Raw genomic sequence first — 23,156 nt, 5'->3', positions numbered from 1 at the left:
ATAGGGTGGAGGTGTTGACCTTGAGTAGGGTGCTCTTTCCAAGAGCCGGTGCAGACTCGATGGGCCGAATGACCTCCTTCTGCACTGTAAATTCTATGAGAAATTTACATTGTGTTTTTTACAACCTGGGGTTAATAAGGCTCGGGGAGTCCAAAGTAAGCAAGAGTAAACAAGGTTTATCTTACAACTATATACATGAGCACTGGTAGAACCTCACCAGATACTTTCTCTCCCGTTGGTTGATTCCAGACTGGCCGATCTTTTGTACAAGTACGGGTAAGCCGCCCCGCCCCAAGTGTAGGAGCTTGGTCTCCTCGAGGAGCACGGGGAAAACAATCATCCCCCCCACCGTAGGCCCCGTACTGGTTATTACACTGGGAATGTCTAAAAGTGCTTTACAGCCGACGAAGCTCTTTATGGGGTGTTCTCGCTGTTGCCATGTAGGAAGGAAGGAACCCAATTTATACACAGCCAGCTCCCACAAACAGCAATGTGAAGGCGGATATTCATGTGACGCTGATTGAGGGACACAAATTGACCAGGGCATCGGGGAGAACACCCCTCTTCTTCCTTGAAATGGTTCAATGGGATCTCTGAGAGCCATCCGAGGGGACAGGCAGGACCTCTGATTAACTCCTCGCGTGAAAGATAGCACCTAACAGAGTGAGGAGACATTTGCAGCCTTTTTGTCTTCTTCTTGAATCTCTGCTCAAGAGCATTTCGCAATGGTGGTCATCGATTAGTGATCAGAAGTGGGAACGTTTCTGGCTTGTCCTGCGGTCAAGTACAACACTTCCAACATCGCCTTGTTACGATGAATTGGCGGAGACCAAAGGTTGAAATGAGGTTCAGTCCCACCAGGCCGAGCATTTCCACCAAAAAACGTCAAGGAGAAGAGGGTTACTTCAGGGTGGTGCACACAGTTCTACTTTTTAAAAATATCGACATGTCCTTTCTTTTCGGTAGTTCCTGAGCATTATGGTTTGTTCCCTGGCAAGATCAAAGTTTATGCTTCCATGCGTTTCATAATCCAAAGACATAGGCCGGGATTATCCGGTTTTTTTGGGGGGCGGCGTGTTTGGCGACGGGAGCGGAAAGTTGCGTTTGACGCCGACATAAAAAGCGGTTCCCGCTAGTGAAGTAGTGGGATTCGTCGGGAACATAGTTTTCAAACGTTAACCCGGCCTCTGAGCCTGAATCATTCCGTTTCTGCCCCCCAGCTGCCGGTGTGAGGGTAGATCGGCGTGAATCACGACTGGTCTCCCAAGGTGTGCCGCTGGTGGGCAGACTTTCCAGAGGAGTTCAGGTGGGTGCGTCGCTCGGGGGGGAAGAGGGTCATGCCCCGGAGGTACTCGGGCATGGCCCTCTGACACTGCATGGGCACTGCCCCCCCCCCCCCCCCAATCCGGCATAGCCTGAGCACTGCCTACTCGCACTGCTTGGGTACTGTTCCCTGGCACTGTCTGGGTGAGGGGGAGGGTGGGGGAGGGGGGGGCCTGATTAACATTTTCTCCCTGGGCAGCCTTTCAAAAATGGCGTCCCATCTTTGAAAAGATGCTGGTCGGGTGCGTTCAATTAGAGGAGGGGCATTCACCTGCTTCACGCCACAATGGGTTTTCTGTGTAAATTAATAATTAAAATCTTAATTATTAATATTGTCTCTTTGAAGGAATTGGGATGTGGTGAGTAAACATTCATAAGCAGTTGTAATCAAGGTTAATGGGCAGACTGGCGTTTAAAATAATTTACAGCATAGGCAAGGGCCGTTCGGCCCACACTTTTATGTTCTATACTAGCCTCCTCCAGTGTTACTTCATCTAACCTGAACTCTCATCTGTATATAACTCCTCTCCCTTCTCTCTGATGAAGCAGTTAACTATTAAATGCGTCTGTGCAGCCGGAACTACACAACACTCAATTTCTTTTCATTTTTTCTTTCCCAGGAGACTTGACGATCCAAGTTCCGGAAGTCCCTGTGGTTGCCATATTTGGCAAAGACGTCACCCTGAACTGTTCCTTCAGCACGAACCTCAACTTCTCCCTGGGCGACCTCAGTGTCATATGGCAGCTCACCGAGACTCGCCAGATGGTGCACAAGTACTCGCTCCGGCAGGACCAGCAGGCGGACAGCTTCGTGAACAGGACGGCCCTCTTCCCCGACGAGCTGGCAAAGGGGAACGCCTCCTTGCTTCTGAGGCACGTGAGAATCGAGGACGAGGGCAGCTTCACCTGCTTTGTGAGAATCGAAGAACACCTGAGCGCTCCCATCAAGCTCCAACTGGCAGGTATGGCGCCATGATATTGTGACGTCAACAACCCGCCGCCCTCCAGTGGCCCCCGAGCCGATAATGCCGCCATTTTATTGTTTTCAGATGCGTCAGTGGCCTCACCCTCTCTATCTCCAAAATAGGTAGCTAAGCCCACAATGTGGAATCCGCTCCCTCCATCTTATTTTTTATAAATTTAGAATACCCAATTATTTTTTCTCCAATGAAGGGGCAATTTAGCGTGGCCAATCCACCTAACCTGCACATTTTGATTTGATTTTTTTTAAATTTGATTTATTATTGTCACATATATGTTTAGCACAGGGCTAAATTGCTGGCATTGAAAGCAGACCAAGGCAGGCCAGCAGCACGGTTCAATTCCCGTAACAGCCTCCCCGAACAGGCGCCGGAATGTGGCGTCTAGGGGCTTTTCACAGTAACTTCATTTGAAGCCTACTTGTGACAACAAGCGATTTTCATTTTCATTTCATTTCGTATATTAGTATATAGTGAAAAGTATTGTTTCTTGCATGCTGGACAAACAATGCATACCGTACATAGGGAAGGAAGGAGAGACTGCAGAATATAATGTTACAGTTATAGCAAGGTGTAGAGAAAAGATCAACTTAATACGAGGTAGGTCCATTCAAAAGTCTGATGGCAGTAGGGAAGAAGCTGCTCTTGAGTCGGTTGGTACGTGACCTCAAACTTTGGTATCTTTTTCCTGACGGAAGAAGGTGGAAGAGAGTATGTCCGGGGTGCGTGGGGTCCTTAATTATGCTAGCTGTCTTTCCGAGGCAGCGGGAATTGTAGACAGAGTCAATGGATGGGAGGTTCGTTTGCGTGATGGACTGGGCTACATTCACAACCTTTTGTAGTTTCCTGCGGTCTTGGGCAGAGCAGGCTCCATACCAAGCTGTGATACAACCAGAAAGAATGCTTTCTGTGGTGCACCTGTAGAAGTTGGTGCATCTTTTGGTTGTGGGGGTGAAACCCACGCAGACATGGGGAGAATGTGCAAAGTCCACACGGACAGTGACCCAGGGCCGGGATTCGAACCCGGGTCCTCGACGTCGCAGTCCCAGTGCTAACCACTGCGCCACATGCCGCCCCTCCCTCCATCTTTTCACCTCTCTTTTCTCCTCTTGGGACAAAGTTGGCTCTTTGACCAAGGTTTTGGCCGTGTATTCTCATGGTTCTTCCTTCGGCTCCTTCACAGTTTGCTTTATCTTCTTACTCTTCTGAAAAGCCCCTTGGGATATCTTAGCATGTTAACGGCTCTGTATCGATGTTGTTTTAGCGCCCACCCCATATTACGGAGCTGACACCTTGCCTGTTCATGGATATGAGGAACAATACCAAGTGGTATGGTAAAGGCCAATTTGATGGCAGGTACATTACATAGAATTTACAGTGCAGAAGGAGGCCATTCGGCCCATCGAGTCTGCACCGGTTTTTGGAAAGAGCACCCTACCCAAGGTCCACACCTCCACCCTATCCCCATACCCCAGTAACCCCACCTAATCCCCATAACCCAGAAACCCCACCCAACATTAAAGGCAATTTTGGACACTATGGGCAATTTAGCGTGGCCAATCCACCTAACCTGCACATCTTTGGACTCTGGGAGGAAACCGGAGCACCCGGAGGAAACCCACGCACACACGGGGAGGATGTGCAGACTCCGCACAGACAGTGACCCAAGCCGGAATTGAACCTGGGACCCTGGAGCTGTGAAGCAATTGTGCTATCCACAATGCTACCGTGCTGCCCTTTGAATGTTACACTTCATTTTGCCCAACACTTCCTTCACCTGCGCAATTTACAACCCCTTCTCCTCCACCCCACCTCCCCCACCACAAACCGAGCTCCACAGTCCAAATATTGAATCCATAAATTCCCTACAGTGAAGAAGGAGGCCATTCGGCCCATGGGATCTTTACCGACCCTCTGAAAGAGCACCCTACCCAGGCTCACTCCCCCGCCCTATCCCCGCAACCCCACCCAACCCCCTAACCGTTGGACACCAAGGGACAATTTTAGCTCGGCCAATCCACCTCACCTGCACACCTTTAGGATTTGTGGGAGGAAAGTGGAGCACTCGGAGCAGCAGACACGGGGAGGAAGTGCAAACTCCACACAGACAGTCATCCGAGGCCGGAATCGAACCCGGGCGCTGTGAGGCTCGGCAGTGCTATCCCCTGTGCAGGTTAGGTGGATTGGCCATGATCAATGCGTGCGATGATGGAGATTGGGAGGGAGGGATTGGGTCGAGGTAGAGTGCTCTTTCGGAGGGTCGGTGCAGACTAGATGGGCTGAATGGCCTCCTTCTGCACTGTCGGGAAGATTTAAAAAGAAAGAGAAACTTTAAGAATAAAATTTAACATCTTGTCAGCCTGTAATTAGTTCAACTTTGAACTGGTGATTCGACCTGTTAGGCAACAGCATTGGAAACAGTCCATTTAGAAAGATCTTCTGAACTCGCAACACCGAATTGGCAATTAAGAAATCTTGGGCCTGAAATTGTGCGGAGCGACAATCGGAGTCGGATTGCCACTCTGCTCCTATTTCCACGCCATAACGTTTTCTCAGTCCTTGATCCTCAATCACCCTGCCTTCCGACTCAGGCCGGGCGGGAACCGGACAGTGCAGCGCGCTCCTGAGGCCTTCAGCTGAGCGCGGCTGAGACGGAAGGAAGGAGGCCACGCCCCTTTTCAGTTTTCCAGCAGCCGTAAACCGGGTGAGTCTGAAGGTCCAGCCAATTTTCCCGCCAGGGAGAAGGTAAGTTGTGAAAACGTGGGGTCAGCCAGAATGGCTGAGCCAGTCAGGTGGGGGGGGGGGGGGGCAGAGGTGGGGTTGGGGGTGGGTGAATTGGGGAGGAGGTGGGAGGATCAGATGGCAAGGGGTGGAGTGGGGGGGAGAAGGGATGCAAGGAGTGTGGGCCATTCGTTAGGGGATGGCGGTGAGGGGCTGGAGGCGGTAGGGTAGCAGGGTGTGGTTGCCGGTATCTGCCAGTTGGAGGGGGGTGGGGGGTGGGGGGCTGGGAGAAGGAGTGTTGACCAGTCAGAGGGGCTGGGGGATTGAAGGACAATCATTGGGGGAGGGAGGGGGATGCCGGGTTAGGCCGGGGCTACAAGGTAGCCGGGAGTCCCATAAGGCCATGGTGAGGAGGGGGTGGGCTGGGCTGTGGGGGTGCGGTGGAGAGTTCTCTAAGGGGGTGAAGGGAGTCCCGTGGAGGCGGCAGTATCTTGGTGGCAGAGTAGCCAGGGTGTGTGGGGGTGGGGAATAGTGGGGTGGGGAGGGAAGGACTGATCCTCTGAAAGAGCACCGTACCTAGGCCCACTCCCCCGCCCTATCCCCGTAACCCTATCTAATCTGCACATCCCTGGACACTTGAGGGGCAATTGATCATGGCTAATACACCTAACCTGCACATCGTTGGGCTGTGGGAAGAAACCGGAGCACCCGGAGGAAACCCACAAGATACGGGGGAAAAGTGCAAACTCCACATAGACAGTCACCCAAGGCTGGAATCGAACCTAGACCCCTGGCAATGTGAGGTAGCAGAGCTAACCAGTGTGCCACTGTACTCCCTAATTTTCCTGTGGAGCGAAACCTGTCGACGTGTTAAGAGTGCGATTGCTTCTCTGATATCTTTCACACTTGCCTTGTTTCAGCTTCTTACTCCAAGCCCAGCCTGCACTTGGAACCCAACAAGAACCTGAAGCCTGGCGATGAGGTGGCCATCGCTTGCCACTCTTCAGGGGGCTATCCCCAGGCGACCGTCCAGTGGCATGACGGGAAAGGGAGCAACATTACAGAGAACATCACCACGTCACAAGTGGCCAACGAGGAGGGCCTGTTCGACGTCCGCAGTGTGATCAGGGTGACACTGGAGCCTAACAGCACGTACAGCTGCCTGGTGAGGAACAAGCTACTGAACGAGGAGACCCAGGCCTTGGCAACCATTACAGGTCAGTCACACGTCACTGTTGCCAGCTTTTGGCAATTTGAGGCCTGCACTACTTTGGAGTATGAATGAATGAAATGCAATGAAATCGCTTATTGTCACAAGTAGGCTTCAATGAAGTTACTGTGAAAAGCCCCAAGTCGCCACATTCCAGCGCCCGTTCGGGGAGGCTGGTACGGGATAATATAATCTAGTATAATAGAACGTTGTAACTTTCACAGCATTCATTGCAATTACTGAGTGCCGCCTCAAAGGAGTCCTGAAGTGTTTGAAACATCTGTTCATTCATTCTGCTCTGCAGGCCAAGCAGCTGAAAACCACTCAACATCACAATAGGATACCGGGAAAACAGGTTTAGAAATTATGATGGGCAATTTTTCTTTTCTCGAGCGAGGGAAGAGTGGGGGAAATCTCGCCCTTTCCAACTTTGGAGCAATTTGAGCTCATTACAAAGCCTGGAAATGTCTGGCAGTAGCTGAAAGAGGTATCAAAGGTTGGTTACTGATTGAAACAGGACTCTGCATCTGTGCAACTGTTCCATCTGTTTTAATTCGCTGCTCGTTACACAATTTGTTTACTTTGGTGCGCTATGATGTGGATCTGCTGTAAAAGAGCTGAATAGAATTGCTCTGGATCGAGTAAATGAGGAGAAAGTGTTTCCACTGGCAGGAGAGTTGGTAACCAGAGGACCCTCAAGAATCAGAGAGGAGATCAATTTTTAAAATTTGGCGGGTTGATAGGAACTGGAATGCGCTGCCGGAAAGGCTGGTTAAAAATCTTTATTAGTGTCACAAGTAGGCTTACATTAACACTGCAATGAAGTTACTGTGAAAATCCCCTAGTTGCCACACTCCGGCGCCTGTTCGGATACACTGAGGGAGAATTCAGAATGTCCAGTTCGCCTAACAAGCACGTCTTTCGGGACTTGTGGAAGAAAACCGGAGCGCCCGGAGGAAACCCACGCAGACACTGGGAGAACGTGCAGACTCCGCACAGACAGTGACCCAAGCCGGGAATCGAACCTGGGACCCTGGCGCCTTGAAGCAACGGTGCTAACCACTGCGCTACCGTGCCGCCCGCTTCAACGCAGCTTTCAAAACGGAATACTTTGAAAGGTGAAAATGGCAGCGCTCGGGGGAATCCGGGGAATTGGGATAGCCAATTAAGGGATACCCTGGAGACCCAGCACACCATGATGGGCTGAATGGCCTTTTCCTGTGCTGTATCACTTAATATTACGATGGCGGGGGATATACATCTTTACAATTCATAAATCAAATCCTCATACCGCAGGCCTCCCTAATTCAGTCACACTTGAGAGTCAGTGGCTGATTAAACTGAAGAGATTTTTTTCAATTTCTATCGGGGACAGTTAAGGCTACCTTAATCTAACAACTGGAGGCTGTTAACCAATAATTTGGAACAAAGGGAGTTGTACAAACAGTTCAATGTTTGCCGAACACTTGTGATTTTCCTTAATTAATTGGATTCCGAAAATAGCATTTAACTTTCTTTGTCCGATAAAAGCTATTTTGCCGTGGCTTTTCAAATGAGGTTAAAAATGCAGAATGAATATAAAGCCATCTTGAAAATGCGATTAAGTGGCGGGATTGCTTTGCCGTGTATTTGTCCTGGCCTTGTCAGATTAATGTTAAACTGATGGATTGACAGATTTAACCTTCCCGCCCATTTGTCAATCATTCATTTTGTCCTTAATTTAGTGAGACAAGTTTCCGCGTGTAACTATTATTGGTTAAGTGTGTGACCTCCCTAATATTAAATGTCATTGACTTGCCAAATGTTAAATAAAAGGAGTTGACAGTGATATATTAAACATTTGCATTCTGGTAAAACTTGAATATCAATGAGGAGATTTAAATACCTTGCTTAATCTGTCTCAGAAGTCACCTTTTCAGTAGAAGGGACACTTCAGATTCTGCCTTTGTGTTGTTAATGTACGCGTGGATTAGCAGCGGGCAACGGCGGGGTCAGTTTTGTATTCTTTCGTGCAATCGGGACATGGTTGGCATTCGTTTACCACCTCTAATTATCTGTGAACTGAGTGACTCGCAAGGCCATTTCGGATGGCAGCTAAACGCCAACCGCGTTGCAGTAGGTTTTCAGCCGCAAATAGGCCAGACCAAGAAAGGACGGCAGATCTCCCTCCCCGAAGGGCATTACTGCACCAGATGGGCTGTTACCACAATCGTTGATCATTTTGTGGCACCCGTGGCCTGACTTCTCAGGATGGCGCCCGCTCGGTACCCGTTGTCCTGAGAGTCAGCGGGAAACGCATTCCTGCTGGCTCCCGATAGGTCTGCCGCCGTTTTACCCCCAATCGAGTTTTGATTGGAAGCGGGGGGGAGGTCTTTTGTCCGCCGACCGTTCTCCAGCCCATCCAGGCACAGTGCTGCAGTAGCCGACGGAAGTACTGCAGTGCGTTGCCTGAGGCGAAACCCTGGCTCCACTTGAAGTAAGTACTATGGGCCTGGGGGAGAGGATGAAGGGTCAGAGCTCCCAAGTCCCTGAGGGGAAGGTTTAAGTGGACAATTAAGGTCCTTAATCGAGGCAAGGGCGGGATTACCATCCGAGGCCCTGCCCACTCCTCTGTAAATTCATGACTGGGGCAGGGCGGGAGGGAAGACGGAGGGAATCCTGTCCATTCTGGGGAGGGGGGAGCTTAAATGTCTGGCCTATTACTGACAGCAGCTTTCAATTCTCGATTTTTAAAATAATTGTCAGTTGAATTTATTGACTTCAAATTCCACCAGCTACTGTGGTGGGATTCAAACACAAGTCGCTGAGGTGTCTGGGCTTCTGCCTGGATTACACATTCACCGACATCATCCCTGACATGAAACTCTCTCCCTACATGTGCCAAACACTCTCGAATTGGCTTTCTTCTCGCTCCCTTACTCCATGCAATGAAGCGACTGATGATTCGGAACTCTGCGGGACCCCCTGTGTCACTGACTGATGGGCCATGAAGGCCCACCCACCGATCGCCATGTGGAGAAGGGCATTGAGGGCACGTTTCAAGATGCGGAGGCCACATTGTAATATTTTAATTCGAAGACAGAATTGGGAAGTGCACCAGGAATTGTTCAGATCTCAAATTTGGTCCTTGAGACCTTCTGTGACCTTGAAGGACCCCAGGGGGAAACTTGAGTTTGACAAAGAGTCAGGCTTGGGCAGAAAACGACGCGAAGCTCTGCAGTTACCCAGACCAGTTTTTGCACGGAATCTTGAGTCTCTTTGCCAAAGGAAAATGAGTGGGCACGGTTTACGCCATCACAGCGGTGGGGCGGGGCCTCATGGAGCCGGGGACCAGCTCCAAAGGGATCGGGCCATCATCTTGAAGGGCGTCCGGACCGGCGCTGCAGCTGAACAGACCCCAGCCCACATCACTGAGGTCTCGGGTGCTCTCTCCACCCCCCGCCCCTGACATTCATCGCCGATACTGCCCCCCCTCCCTCACCTCCTCCTCCTCCCACCACACATCAAAAAGCTTTCTCCCTCCCCCCCCCCCCCCCCCCCACCACCACCACAATGGGGCACCCACTTGGGTCTGCCCTGGCACAGATTGCCATTGCCAAGCTGGCAGTGCCAACCTGTGCCAGGGATCTGCCAGGCATGACACTCGGCCCCCCCTCACCCTCCCCTGAGTGGGGGGGGGAGTGGCACTGCTATACTTACATCTGCCCGCCCCCCCCACCCACCCCCCACAGAGGGATCTCCTCTTCCTCATACCTGGCCTAACCTGCGTGTAAACCGCCTCACGTTGGCCAGGTATGGATATTCAGTGAGGGGAGGATTCATTTGGCAGGACGTGAATAACATTTAAATGTATTAAAATGAGGCGCACATTTTTCTGGGCATGAATCTCGTAGCGCCGGAAAATCGGGAGCCGTGAGATTTCTTGCGAGAATCGCGTTTCTCGATGCTGGCGAGATTTCCTGTCGCTCCCGCGGGCGGCGAGCGCCGGCTCAAAATTCCGCCCGTTGTAGATAATCGAGATGGGCCCCAGCCTTGATACCTTGATACCATTTTTATTCAGACACGCCTATTAACTTGATTCCTGCACCTTACCTGTTTCCTAACTTGCTTGCACAGAAGATTGGGGGGCTGAGCTTTGGGAGCTGGGGAGGTCACCACTTTTCATTGCACAGCTTTGCAGGTGAACACAATGTACTTCCTTCCTTATGTTAGGATTCAATTATAGGGATGATAATTCTTTGCGGTGAAGATTTCACATTGAGACCCAATAGGGTGGAGTTCAGGATACTGTTATGATCGCTGTAGAGACGGTTTAAAGAAAAATGTGAACTTTCAGTCGGAAGGAGGGCGAGTCAAGATTTCACATTTTAAAGGAAATGCTACAGTCTCAATGAGGACAAAACATTATTAATTAAATACTATTGACATTTCCTCGGGAGCTTATACTTTGAACTACTGAACAGAGTCTGACAATTTCTACTTTTAATTGCAATCGAGAGCCCCAAGTTTGTTACATCACATAGTCCCTTAATCCATAGAATCCCTGCAGTGCAGAAGGCGGCAATTCAGCCCATTGAGTCTGCATCAACCCTCTGAAAGTGCATCTCATCCAAACTACATATCTTTCGCCACCACGGGGAAATCCAGCGTGGCCAATCCATCTAACCTCCACATCCCTGGACACGAAGGAGCAATTAAGCATGGCCAATCTACCAAACACATCACTGGATTGTGGGAGGAAACCGGAGCACCCGGAGGAAACCCACGCAGACACGGGGAGAAAGTGCAAACCCCACGTAGTCATCCAAAGCTGGAATCGAACCGGGTCCTGGATGCTGTGAGGCAGCAGTGCTAAACACTGTGCCACCGTCTCATGTAGGCGATTAATCATCTGGAACCAATCCAAAGTGTTTAGCAGCTCCCAACGGTTTACTTCTGTTCTTTTCCTTTCCCAATGAAATCTTCCACTGTGGGAGTTTTCCCGTGGTCCCTCATACCGCAATACCAAACTATGTTCCTCTAATCATGGCTGATATGTTTCTCATCCCCATTCTCCTGCTTTCTCCCCATAACCCCTGATCCCCTTATTAATCAAGAACCTATCTATCTCTGTCTTAAAGACACTCAGTGATTTGGCCTCCACAGCCTTCTGCGGCAAAGAGTTCCACAGATTCACCACCCTCTGACTGAAGAAATTCCTCCTCATCTCTGTTTTAAAGGATTGTCCCTTCAGTCTGAGATTGTGCCCTCTGCTTCTAGTTTTTCCTGCAAGTGGAAACATCCTCTCCACCTCCTCTCTATCCAGGCCTCGCAGTATCTTGTAAGTTAAAATAAGATCCCCCCTCATCCTTCTAAACTCCAAAGAGTACAGACCCAGAGTCCTCAACCGTTCCACTTACGACAAGCTCTTCATTCCAGGGATCATTCTTGTGAACCTCCTCTGGACCCTTTCCAAGGCCAGCACATCCTTCCTCAGATACGGGGCCCTAAACTGCTCACAATACTCCAAATCGGGTCTGACCAGAGCCTTATACAGCCTCAGAAGTACATCCCTGCTCTGTCTGTGCGGAGTCTGCACGTCCTCCCTGTCATGATATTCAGGTAAACATCATGGTACATACATACATACATACTGACGGATAGATCAATGGATCAATCAAAACACACAACACCACAGCCAATCACAGACAAGAGCATACACACTATAAAACGGGGAACACGACACTTCCCGGGCATTCCAGCAGGAGACAGCTCAGGACACAGAGCTCACAGCAAGTGACTCAGACATTCACCATGTGCTGAGTGCTCCTCCTAGATAATGTTAGGGTTAGGTCCACAGATACAAGGGTAATGAACGAACTACAGTAACCAGTTAACCAATGTATCTATAGTTAGTAATAAAACTGACTTGTACCATTCGTCACCATGTTGGTTCATCTATGTAGCAGAACACCCAACACGACACTCCTCGTGTCCACGTGGGTTTCCTCCGGGTGCTCCGGTTTCCTCCCACAGTCCAAAGATGTGCAGGTTAGGTGGATTGGCCATGCTAAAATTGCTCTTAGTGTCCAAAATTGCCCTTAGTGTTGGGTGGGGTTACTGGGTTATGGGGATAGAGTGGAGGTGTTGACCTTGGGTAGGGTGCTCTTTCTAAGAGCTGGTGCAGACTAGAAGGGCCGAATGGCTTCCTTCTGCACTGTCAATTCTATGATAATCTCTGCCTTGGTCTGCTTTCAAAGCCAGCGATTTAGCCCTGTGCTAAACAGCCCCTGGGTTTCAATAAGATCCTCCTCATCCTTCTAAACTACAACGAGTACAGACGCAGAGTCCTCAACCGTTCCTCATATGCATGAACATCGTGGAAGTGATATTTTGGGTTGGTGAGTTAATTCACGTTTTATTTTAGTTACAGTGCTCCACCCAGGAGGTGCCAGTCCCTCTCACTTTTGTTTCATTTATTGACCTTTTTTGCTTTTTTCATATCAATTGGGGATAGCTGGGAGACTGGGGGGAATGTGAGGCGTGTTGACACTGAACAAAATCAATGAACTGTCTCAGTGAGGCAAAGCTCGGTGCCTTCGTTTTGACTTCAACCACTGGCGTGGATCTTGTAAACAAGCAATACTTCTCAAGTCTTCAACCAGTGCCATCCGGGAGATGAGGGCAACGGGTGCCTGGGAAAACCATCATCTCCAATTGCCCCTCCAACTCACACACTGTCCAGTCTTGAACACGTATCACCATTACTTCATTGTCACTGGATCAAAATCCTAGAGCTCCTTACCTCACAGTGGGGCTGGTATGGGTGAGGGATGGATTGTAAAGGTTAGCCGTGCCAATGTTACCCACACCGTAAATGAATTGTTAAAAACATTCTCATCCTTTCTAAGGCCTTCACATCCTTCCTAAAGCATGGTGCCCAGAACTGGACTCAGTACGCCAGTTGAGGCGGAGTTACCTTTTATATGCGTTTGATGTAAGGAATGCAAACCAACAGTTTGTATTTGGAATTAGCATTTTGAATGGGTATTGCCTTCCCCATAAGCGCAGCTGAATTTAATGTTTCCAGAGTTTGTGGATCTGTCATTTCCCAATATACAAACCCATCCAGCGAGCTAACGGCATTAACTCAAATTAGGGCAGCACGGTAGCATAGTGGTTAGCACAATTGCTTCACAGCTCCAGGGTCCCAGGTTCGATTCCCGGCTTGGGTCACTGTCTGTGCGGAGTCTGCACGTTCTCCCCGTGTCTGCGTGGGTTTCCTCCGGGTGCTCCGGTTTCCTCCCACAGTCCAAAGATGTGCAGGTTAGGTGGATTGGTCATGCTAAATTGCCCTTAGTGTTGGGTGGGGTTACTGGATTATGGGGATAGGGTGGAGGTGTGGGCTTGGGTGGGGTGCAGACTCGATGGGCCGAATGGTCTCCTTCTGCACTGTAAAATTCTGTCTATGACAAAATCTGCCCTTGCAAATTGGAGCAGTTTTGGTTCCATCTGTTAATATGAGAGGAAGGTTCCTTTGGATGGGCTATGTTAGTATCACTGGGATGCTGCGTAAAAAGTCTCCGATATATTGAGGACTTCTAGTCAAAATCATGACCGCCAGAGGGTTTATTCCCATTGAGTCTGCAATGTCACTAATACATGGAAACCAGCGACAAACTCCTACAGTGCTGTAAAAATAGATCTTTGAACATTTGCACGACAGCAGGATGGCAGTCTGGAGGGAAAACCTCAGTCAGAGTGTGATGCCACATTATAATTATTACCAACATCCACACAGCTCCGATTCCCGTCTCTGCTGAATGCTTGCCGTTCTTGTTGGCAATCTTACTGGATTATGCATCCCAGCAGCGGAAGGCCTGAAGCGTGCCGGTGGACACCGGATGCCCGCTCGCCAAGCCGTGAACCGCGGCAGAGGGGCAGAGTGTCGTATCTGACGACCACCCGCGGACTGGAACTGTTGCTGGCCTGCTTGGCTGGCCCATCGCCTACTTACCTGTATTCCAATACTCATCACCTTTTTTTCCTTAACAATGTCATTGATATTAACAAATGATGGTAGCACAAGTGGCTGGCACTGTGGCTTTACGGCGCCGGGCTTCCAGGTTCGATTCCCCGCAGGGTCACTGTCTGTGCGGAGTCTGCACGTTCTCCCCGTGTCTGCGTGGGTTTCCTCCGGGTGCTCCGGTTTCCTCCCACAGTCCAAAGATGTTGCAGGTTAGATGGATTGCCCTTAGTGTCCAAAAAGGTTAGGAGGGGTTATTGGATTACGGGGATAGGGTGGAAGTGAGCGTTTCAGTGGGTCGGTGCAGACTCGATGGGCTGAATGGCCTCCTTCTGCACTGTATGTTCTGTGTTCTATGTAAATCTTAAGTCATTGACGTTGCTGAAGAACTCTTGGTGAGTCGCAACGCATGCACTGGAGCCACGGTGGTGGAGCCAGTCGACAAAGCTGGTGGGCTGCCGGTTAAGCCGACTGCTTTGTCCTCATGGTATTGTGGTTCCGAAGTCTTGCTGGTCTAGCATTCATCTGGGGAAGTGGACCGTACGCCAACGCACTCCAGCCTCATGCCTTTGTAGCGATGGAGAGCCTTGGGGGACTGGGAGGTGAGTCACTTGCTGCCAATTACGCCACCTCTGACCTGCTGACCTGCTCTCGTAGCTATGCCAGTAGCATGGCTGGTCCTTTGATGGCATTTGTGATGAGTTGGGGAGGTGCTCGGTGGGGTCCTCATCTGGCTGTTTCTCTTTCATGTATTTGTGTGCCACAACAGTTCCACAGCCGCGCAGAAGTTTGTGAGGAGGTGGTGAAGGGAATTATCAAACACACCACCACCAAGTTTAACACGCAGACTGTTCTGAACTGCTACATACGCCAAATGTTGATATAAGATCTTACACCCTGCACTTCTTTTCACTTTGTCATCCATAGTTGAAAACAGTGGAACGGAACAATTTTTCCCCCTTTTAAAAAATAAATTTAGAGTATCCAATTTTTTTTCCGAATGAAGAGTCAATTTAGTGCGGTCGATCCACCTACCCTGCACATCTTTTTGGGTCGTGGGGGTGAAACCCACGCAGACACAGGGAGAATGTGCAAACTCCACACAGACTGTGAACCGAGGCCAGAATCGAACCCTGGTCCTCGGCGCCGTGAGGCGGCAGGGCTAACCACTCTGCTACCATGTCGCCCCCGAGTGGAACAAAACAATGACTGCACCTGGACCAGTCATCCAGAGTCCCAGGCTAATGCTCGGGGGACATGGGTTCAAATCCCAGCACGGCAGCTGGTGCAACTTAAATTCAATTAAAAAGAATATGGATTTGAAAGCTAATTTCAGTAGTGGTGACCATAAAACTACTTGTAAAACCAACCTGGTTCACTAATGTCCTTTCCTGGTCTGGCCTATATGTGACTCCCGGCCCACCGCATTCTGGTTAATTGTTAACTGCCCTCTGAAATCGCCTAGTAATCAACTCGGTTCAAGGGCAATTAGGGATGGGTAACAAATGGTGGCTTTACCAGCGACGCCCACAATCCGGTGAAATAATGAAATAGAAAAACCTACCGCTATTTAATATCTGTTGCAGTAATGGTTTTAAAAGCCTGAGTAGATGTATACACATAATATCTATATATATATATATATATATATACACACACACACAAATGTATTTACATATATATCTGTTGCAGCAATATTATTAAAGAATCTAAGTTAAGGCATCCAGTTTCTGTGGCTGCATAAGGTGCAATTAAGATGTTGCAAAAGTAAGTGGATAGCACAATTGCTTCACAGCTCCAGGGTCCCAGGTTCGATTCCCTGCTGGGTCACTGTCTGTGCAGAGTCTGCACATCCTCCCCGTGTGTGCGTGGGTTTCCTCCGGGTGCGCCGGTTTCCTCCCACAGTCCAAAGATGTGCAGGTTAGGTGGATTGGCCGTGATAAATTTGCCCTTAAGTGTTCAAAATTGCCCTTAGTGTTGGGTGGGGTTACTGGGTTATGGGGATAGGGTGGAGGTGTAGACCTTGGGTAGGGTGCTCTTTCCAAGAGCCGGTGCAGACTCGATGGGCCGAATGGCCTCCTTCTGCACTGTAAATTCTATCTATTAAGAGCATAATTTATTACAGCCATGTGTCTGTTTACCTATTCAAGGCCTAATGGAATGTTGTTAACATTGCTGGAGAGCAGATAATTCGAGACACTGTGTTTAGACTTAGGTAAATAGGTCCGGGGATCTGAGTGGGATAAAATAATATAATTAATGGGAGGAGCCAGGTATGTAGCAGGCTTTTTGACTTTTAGTCTGCTAAGAGCTTTAATTTGAGCAGGAACCTTTGCCAAAGACTGTCAGCATAAGCAGTAGTCTGACACAACACATGGAATTGCCAGGCTGTTTCCTGAACAGGATTCTCTCTCTCTCTTCAAGCAGCATTTCCAAGAAATGTCTATTCAAGGGTACAACAAGTAACCCTGACTGGAATTTTCCGACCGTTAGGATTCATGTTTTCTCCTGGCAGCACAACCCTGCCATCGGGTTCCCCTGTGGCGTAGGGTGGCTTCAATGGAAAATCCTATTGACAAATGGTGGGAAGATAGAATCCCGTCACCAGCGAACGGCGGTCCACTGAGAAACACGTAGCTGGGAAACTGGGGAATCCGGTCCTCCTGTGTTTGCGAACTTTATTTATAAGTGCCTTTTGACCTGTAATGGGGTTTGCTTGATTGGAGATGGAAAAGGTTTCAATTGGAAGTTAGTGTTTCCTTTTATTGTTAAGAATTGTTAATTGAAAAGCTATTTTCTGTGCTGTTAATGTAGTTTAATCCTGTGTTGATAATAAGGTTTGTTTTAATGTAACACATACGTATCTGTCAGTGGAATCACTCCGAGAGCAAAGTATCCTTTCCTCACAAGAGTGTTTGGGCTTCTTGCCCAGTATCTTAACAAACATTGGGGTCTGATCGGGGATCCTAACTCTGGTGTTGTTTGTAATTTTTTTTCCACAAAATCCTGCGATAATAATATAATAATAATAATCTCTTATTGTCACAAGTAGACATCAATGAAGTTACATTCCGGCGCCTCTGCGGGGAGGCTGGAACGGGAATTGAACCCGCGCTGCTGGCCTTGTTCTGCATTACAAGCCAGCTGTTTAGCCCGCTGTGCTAGACCAGACCTCAACTAAAAAACATGTCAGGTCACCACTGTGGCTCATTTAGCAGCACACCCGCCTCTGGATCTGAACGTTCAGGTTTGAATCCTGCTCCTAAGAATTGAGGGCGTGAGCATCACGGCTGGCAGTCAGATGCTCCTTCCTAGGGTAGGAGAGTCAAGTGCTGGGGGACATAGGTTTAAAGTGCGTGGGGAAAAGTGTAGAACAGATGTGCGAGGCAAGTTTTTTTTACACAGAGGGTGGTAAATGGGGAGGTGGTGGGAGCAGGTACGATAGCGGCATTTAAGGGACATCTAGACAAATATATCAATAGGGTGGGAATGGAAGGACACAGACTGTGTAAGTGCAGATGGTTTTAGTTTAGCCCAGGTACCATGGTCGCCGCAGGCTTGGAGGGCCGAAGGGCCTGTTCCTGTTTCGTATTGTTCTTTGACACGCCAGTGCGGAGTTGTAGAAGTGCTACACTGTTGGTGAGTCCCGTCTTCCAGGAATAGGCACTAAACTGCGGCCTGGTCTAGGTGAATGTAAGAGATTCCGTGGCACCATTTCAAAGTAAAGAAGGAGGGAGCCCCTGGGCTGTCCTGGTCAATAACTGTTCCCAACAAAAGTCGCAAAGTAAGTGGAATATCTAGTTACCAATTTGTAGTTTTGGGGAGCGCAGAAACTGGCTGCCTCGTTTTCTTGCACAGGAACAAGGACGATATGTCACCGAGTATTACCTATAAAACATCGGGACATCCTGAGGTCATGGAAGGTGCTGCATAAATACAAGCTCTCCCTTTGACTTAACAATAAATTTGACAGCTTTTTAGCAGGCGCTCTGCGGCTGTCCTGCAGGAGCATATGTTGTGAGATATTAACTTTCAATGAAGTATGGCAGTATAAACAGCACACTAGAAGTGAGATTCCTGATCCCACCTGTCAGTGATACGCCTGGCTTTCTTTTCTCACTTCCTGCTCTGCTGGTCTGGCAAATGAACGGCTACATCATCCGCTTTGTCAGTGATACAGCCTTTGGAGTTTATTAAAATCAAAGCAGGAACTCCGGGGGGAAATAAACAAGAGGAGAAGGAATTCTGCACAAGTGTGGCTGAAAATGGAAAGAACGGCCTGTCTTCTGGGCAGTCCAGCGAGCAAATAGTCTCTGGCGAGAAGTGTCGACTCCACCATTCTCCTTGTTTGTTTAAATGTGCTCAGACCATTTGAGGTCGGAGTCGCCCGGCTCCTGCCATTCTCCCCTCCCACTGGCGAAGTTCGAGGCTGGCAGGAATCACTACTGGCCTCCACCAAGGGAGCTGACCATGCCAGGGGGCATGGAGCCCTTTGGAGTACCAGAAGGGGGACAGGGCAGGACAGTTCCCTGGCACTGCCAAGGGGTGGCGCCTGAAAGGGGTAAATGGCCATGAAAGAGGGGCGTGGGGGATTGAGGATCAGACATGAACCGGGGGGGGGGGGTGGATTTGTCTACCCCTTAGTGGGGAATCACTCACCTTGCGGGGGGAGGAGCCGGTGCCGAGGATTGGGGGGGGGGGGGGGGGCGGGGGGGTTCGATGCTGGCTAATGGAGGGCGGGGCCTGAAGGGCGACCCTTTGGCCAGGCCACAGTGCCAGTGAACCTTGGGGTGGGAGGGAGGCTACACTCTCAGTTTGAGATCAGGGTGTCCTTTAGGGAAGGAAATCTGCCGTCCTTACCCGGTCTGGCCTACATGTGACTCCAAACCCACAGCACTGTGGTTGACTCTAAACTGCCCCCTGAAGGGCAGTAAGTGCTGGCTCAGCCAGCGAAGCCAACGTCCCATGAACGAGTAAAAAAACCACCCTGCAGGACCCCATTGGCACTCTCCATCAGGGCCATGGTGACAACAGGACCACAGTTCCCAGTCTATGTTCTTTTTTATCTCTGCGAAGCCGGCCTCGCTGCGTCTTCGGGTCCCGCGCATCACTTCCTCGCCGGGTTTCATCCCAGGCTCCAGAATAATGCCTGAATGTGGGATAATTGCGATGGGCATCCCGCCGGAACAAACGACGGGTTTCGGACTGGTTTCCCCGTCTAAAATGACACTTGGGGCAGGATTTTCCGTTTGGGAGACTATGTTCACCCTGGTCTGCGCTGGTACTACGACCGGCGCCCAGGAGAGGCACTCTCCCTCGCCAAGCAAATTTATGTATGACGGTGAGCTCCCAGGATTCCGTTCTAAATCCTGTTATCAGGCTGTCCGCTCAAATTGGCAGGAACGGACTGGTGGCAGGCCCCCCCCTCCTGCCACAACGCAAATCCTGCCCCCACCCGCTGACGAGGGCGGACATCCTCCCTCCACCCACATGGGAATTGCTGGGTCAACCCCCCCCCCCGCAACAGCACGCACATATGAGGGTGACTTGACTCCTCCATGACCCCCCACCAGACCCCCCCCCCCACTAATCAGAGACCCCCTATGAGACCCAATCATCAGACCACCCGTATCATAGAATGCTACCATCAGTCACCCCTGCTTGGAAACTAAAGAGTAGCCCAGGCAGAAACAATGAAAGATCACCGCTTATTCACTTACCTGTCCCTCACACATGCTGCCTCAGACAGAAGCGTAGAAACCAGCAGCTGTTAGTTCATAGAAAGCAAAAGCACATCACAAGGCTTTAAACCCCCTCAGGCCATTTGATCTGCAAGACTTCTATTCACTTTCAAAGATTTAAAGCTTTTAGTCAGCTCTACTTGACAGAGTAATTGCTTCTAGAATATCAGGTATCCGGATTATTTATTTTTATTTTCCATCATGCTTGACTGCATCTCAAGTACCATGCTGTGAAGCTAACCACTATGTTTATGAACATCTAGGAGCTAAGTGCTTTCACTTCCTCTTTTTCACAGCAGAAAGCACTTAACTGGTTTTGATGTGGTGATGCCCTGTCAATCTTGGCCAGATGTTTAATGAAAAACATGACAGAGACAGATTGTGGGGTCCATTCTCACGAGACAGCCATAACATGATTTCCGCCGCTGCAAAATCAGTTTGAGATTCTCCCTGCCCCTGGCTAGAGACATAGTCTGGTTCACGTCGCCGCTGGCCGTGAACCAGGTTAGTATATTTCAATTCCAATATGCAGAATCTGCTGTAAGCCAAATTCACCGGGCCCCTTCAATTCTCACGCCTGCTGCCGCGATGTAAAGCCAACGGGAAGCACTACTAATTTCCAAAAACGGGAAAAACCTGGCAGTGCCGGGACATTGGCATTTTGACACCACTGAGGGGGGGGGACCGACGAGGGTGCCGTGAAGTTTTTCTAAATTCATTTACGGGATGTGGGTGTCGTTGGTTCGGCTAGCATGTATTGCCCATCCCTAGTTGCCCTTCAGAAGGTGGCGGTGGTGAGTTGCCTTCTTGAACCCGTTGCAGTCCCGGAGGTGTAGGTCCACCCACTGTGCTATTAGGGAGGGAATTCCTGGATGTTGCCCCAGTGACAGTGAAGGAACGGCGATATATTTCCAAGCCAGGGTGGTGAATGCCGTTTTGTGGTCTAAACATCTCGGGATGTTTTACTGTCGTGAAATCAACTTCATAAACGCAACTGTTGCACAAGTGAATGCTGGAAACAGGTGGACTGCTTATTGCCACAGAGAGAGCAAAGTGGATTGTTCCACTTACCTTCGATAGGGAGGGAATGGTGCACACATCCAGTTGGCCGTAAGCAGAGGTAGGAACCACGTGAGGAAAAAGGCATCAAATCGTAAATACACACATTATGCAACATTAACTTAAAAAAATTAATAATTGACCTTGTGGTCATTGGTGGGATTTTCACATCATCACTGACTCTTACTGGCTTAAATGAGCATGAAAATCTTCACATTGAACTGTGAATTAGAGCTGTTCAATTGGCCTCATCTGGACCAGGACTGAATTAATGAAGGACCTGTTTGAGGATCTAAAAAGCCGCTCACTCAAATGTGACCTTCCTTCCTCCTGCTTTATCTTGACATCAGAGTCAGAATTGAAAACACAGCGAGAGGGTGTGTGTGGCCCATCACATGCACACTAGATCTTTGTTACAGGTCCAATTAGTCCCATTCCCCTGCCCGTTCCCCATGACCCTGAAAGTGTGTGACCTCCAAATATCTATCCAGTATCTTTTGAATGTTGCCATGGTGACCGCTTCCAAATCGACCTCTTAGCAAGCCGAGTGCCTGCCCAACTTGCAGGAGTCCTGTGGCCATCCAGTGACGGGCAACCTGGGCTAGCGGGTGGGCCGCATGAGTGGTCATCCTTCATCTCAGTGGGCTGCAAGATTGAAATCGGGGCTTGTTCACTAACCATGAATGAGATTGAGTACATTTAATACACGCTGAATTTTTCATATCAGGTTCTAGAAAATGCTGAATCATTTATATATTATTTGAACTATCATCAACTTCAAATGGTAAAAATAAAATAAATATTAATACTTGGACACAGAGGGCGCGCCCGGCTCTCACAGTCAATGTTGTGAGCAATCAGCACGTGCCTCACTTCACTCGCCCGCGCTTTATGCGCGAATCACTTCACTCAAACCGATAGGAAAAAAAAACTACACAGACGGAAATCAGCAGAATGCGGCAACCCTGCACCCTCGTGGGCCGCACCCAACCCCTCATGTCCAATGTGACGGACGCCAGGAATGGACTCGGGAAGCCGGCGTGTTGGTTGGCTTAAGGATCTTTGGGCTCCGCCTGTCTCTGTTCCCACGATCAGAGTGTTCTGAAAATTCAGGGCCTTGTAACGGTGACCGTAGAAACTTACAATGAGGCCATTTGGCCCATCGAGTCTGCACCGGCCCTTTGAAAGAACACCCCGCCCAGGCGTCCCCTGGTTACTGACTATTCTGCCACTGGAAACAGTTTACCCATCCTTAGTCTATCAGAGCCATTCATGGTTTTGAACCTCCTATCAAATCTGTTCATTCTTGTCGGTGCGAAGGATAGTATCTCCAGCCTGTCCAATCTGTTCTATGTAACTGAAGTCCCTGAACCGTACTGGTAAATCTCTTCTGCCCAGTTGGTGGGCCTGTCATCTCTCGTAATTTATGTGCTCCCCTGACCACGGCTAAAAAGCGCCCTGCAGGGGGAGAATGTCCACGAAAATTCAATCCAAAGGCTGCAAACTACTGTTGTCACTCTCAGTTTACCATTCGCTCCAATCTTGAAGTCAGAGGGTACATCGAGGTAGTTTCAAATCATGAACGTTTTAAACCTCTCCATCCCTCCAGCTCTCAATCCACCTTTAAAACCCTCCTTAAACCTTACACGGAAATTACAATTGATCCCTTTACAATTGATGTAAACTCTTCATGTGATGAAATGAAAATGCTTATTGTCACAAGCAGGCTTCAAATGACGTTACTGTGAAAAGCCCCTAGTCGCCACATTCCGGCGCCTGTTCGGGGAGGCTGGTATGGGAATTGAACTGTGCTGCTGGCCTGCCTTGGTCTGCTTTCAAAGCCAGCGATTTAGCCCTGTGCTAAACCAGCCCCTATATGGTCCTACCTGTTGATTCCTTTATTTCCCCTTTCTTTATTTTTGCCGTTATTAGGGCGGCACGTGGCGCAGTGGTTAGCACTGGGACTACGGCGCTGAGGACCCAGGTTCGAATCCCGGCCCTGGGTCACTGTCCGTGTGGAGTTTGCACATTCTCCCCGTGTCTGCGTGGGTTTCACTCCCACAACCCAAAAAGATGTGCATGGTAGGTGGATTGGCCACGCAAAATTGGCCCTTAAT

The 23,156-nt window shown here is 49.5% G+C and overlaps 1 protein-coding gene across 9 annotated transcripts in view; it reads left to right on the top strand.

Annotated features, from left to right (window-relative positions):
• Positions 1-23,156, top strand: part of LOC140404410 (CD276 antigen-like) — a 370,294-nt gene that overhangs the window by 155,606 nt on the left and 191,532 nt on the right. For all 9 annotated transcript variants that reach the window (XM_072492913.1, XM_072492914.1, XM_072492911.1 and 6 more), the window contains exons 3-4: positions 1,944-2,285; positions 5,945-6,241. In XM_072492913.1, the coding sequence (XP_072349014.1) occupies positions 1,944-2,285; positions 5,945-6,241 (639 nt within the window). The remainder of the gene's footprint in view (positions 1-1,943; positions 2,286-5,944; positions 6,242-23,156) is intronic.

The sequence above is a fragment of the Scyliorhinus torazame genome, chromosome 30 (assembly GCF_047496885.1).
Source record: "Scyliorhinus torazame isolate Kashiwa2021f chromosome 30, sScyTor2.1, whole genome shotgun sequence".
Lineage (NCBI taxonomy): Eukaryota > Metazoa > Chordata > Chondrichthyes > Carcharhiniformes > Scyliorhinidae > Scyliorhinus > Scyliorhinus torazame.
Note: the sequence above shows the minus strand (reverse complement) of the source record. Positions and strands in the feature narration are given on the sequence as shown.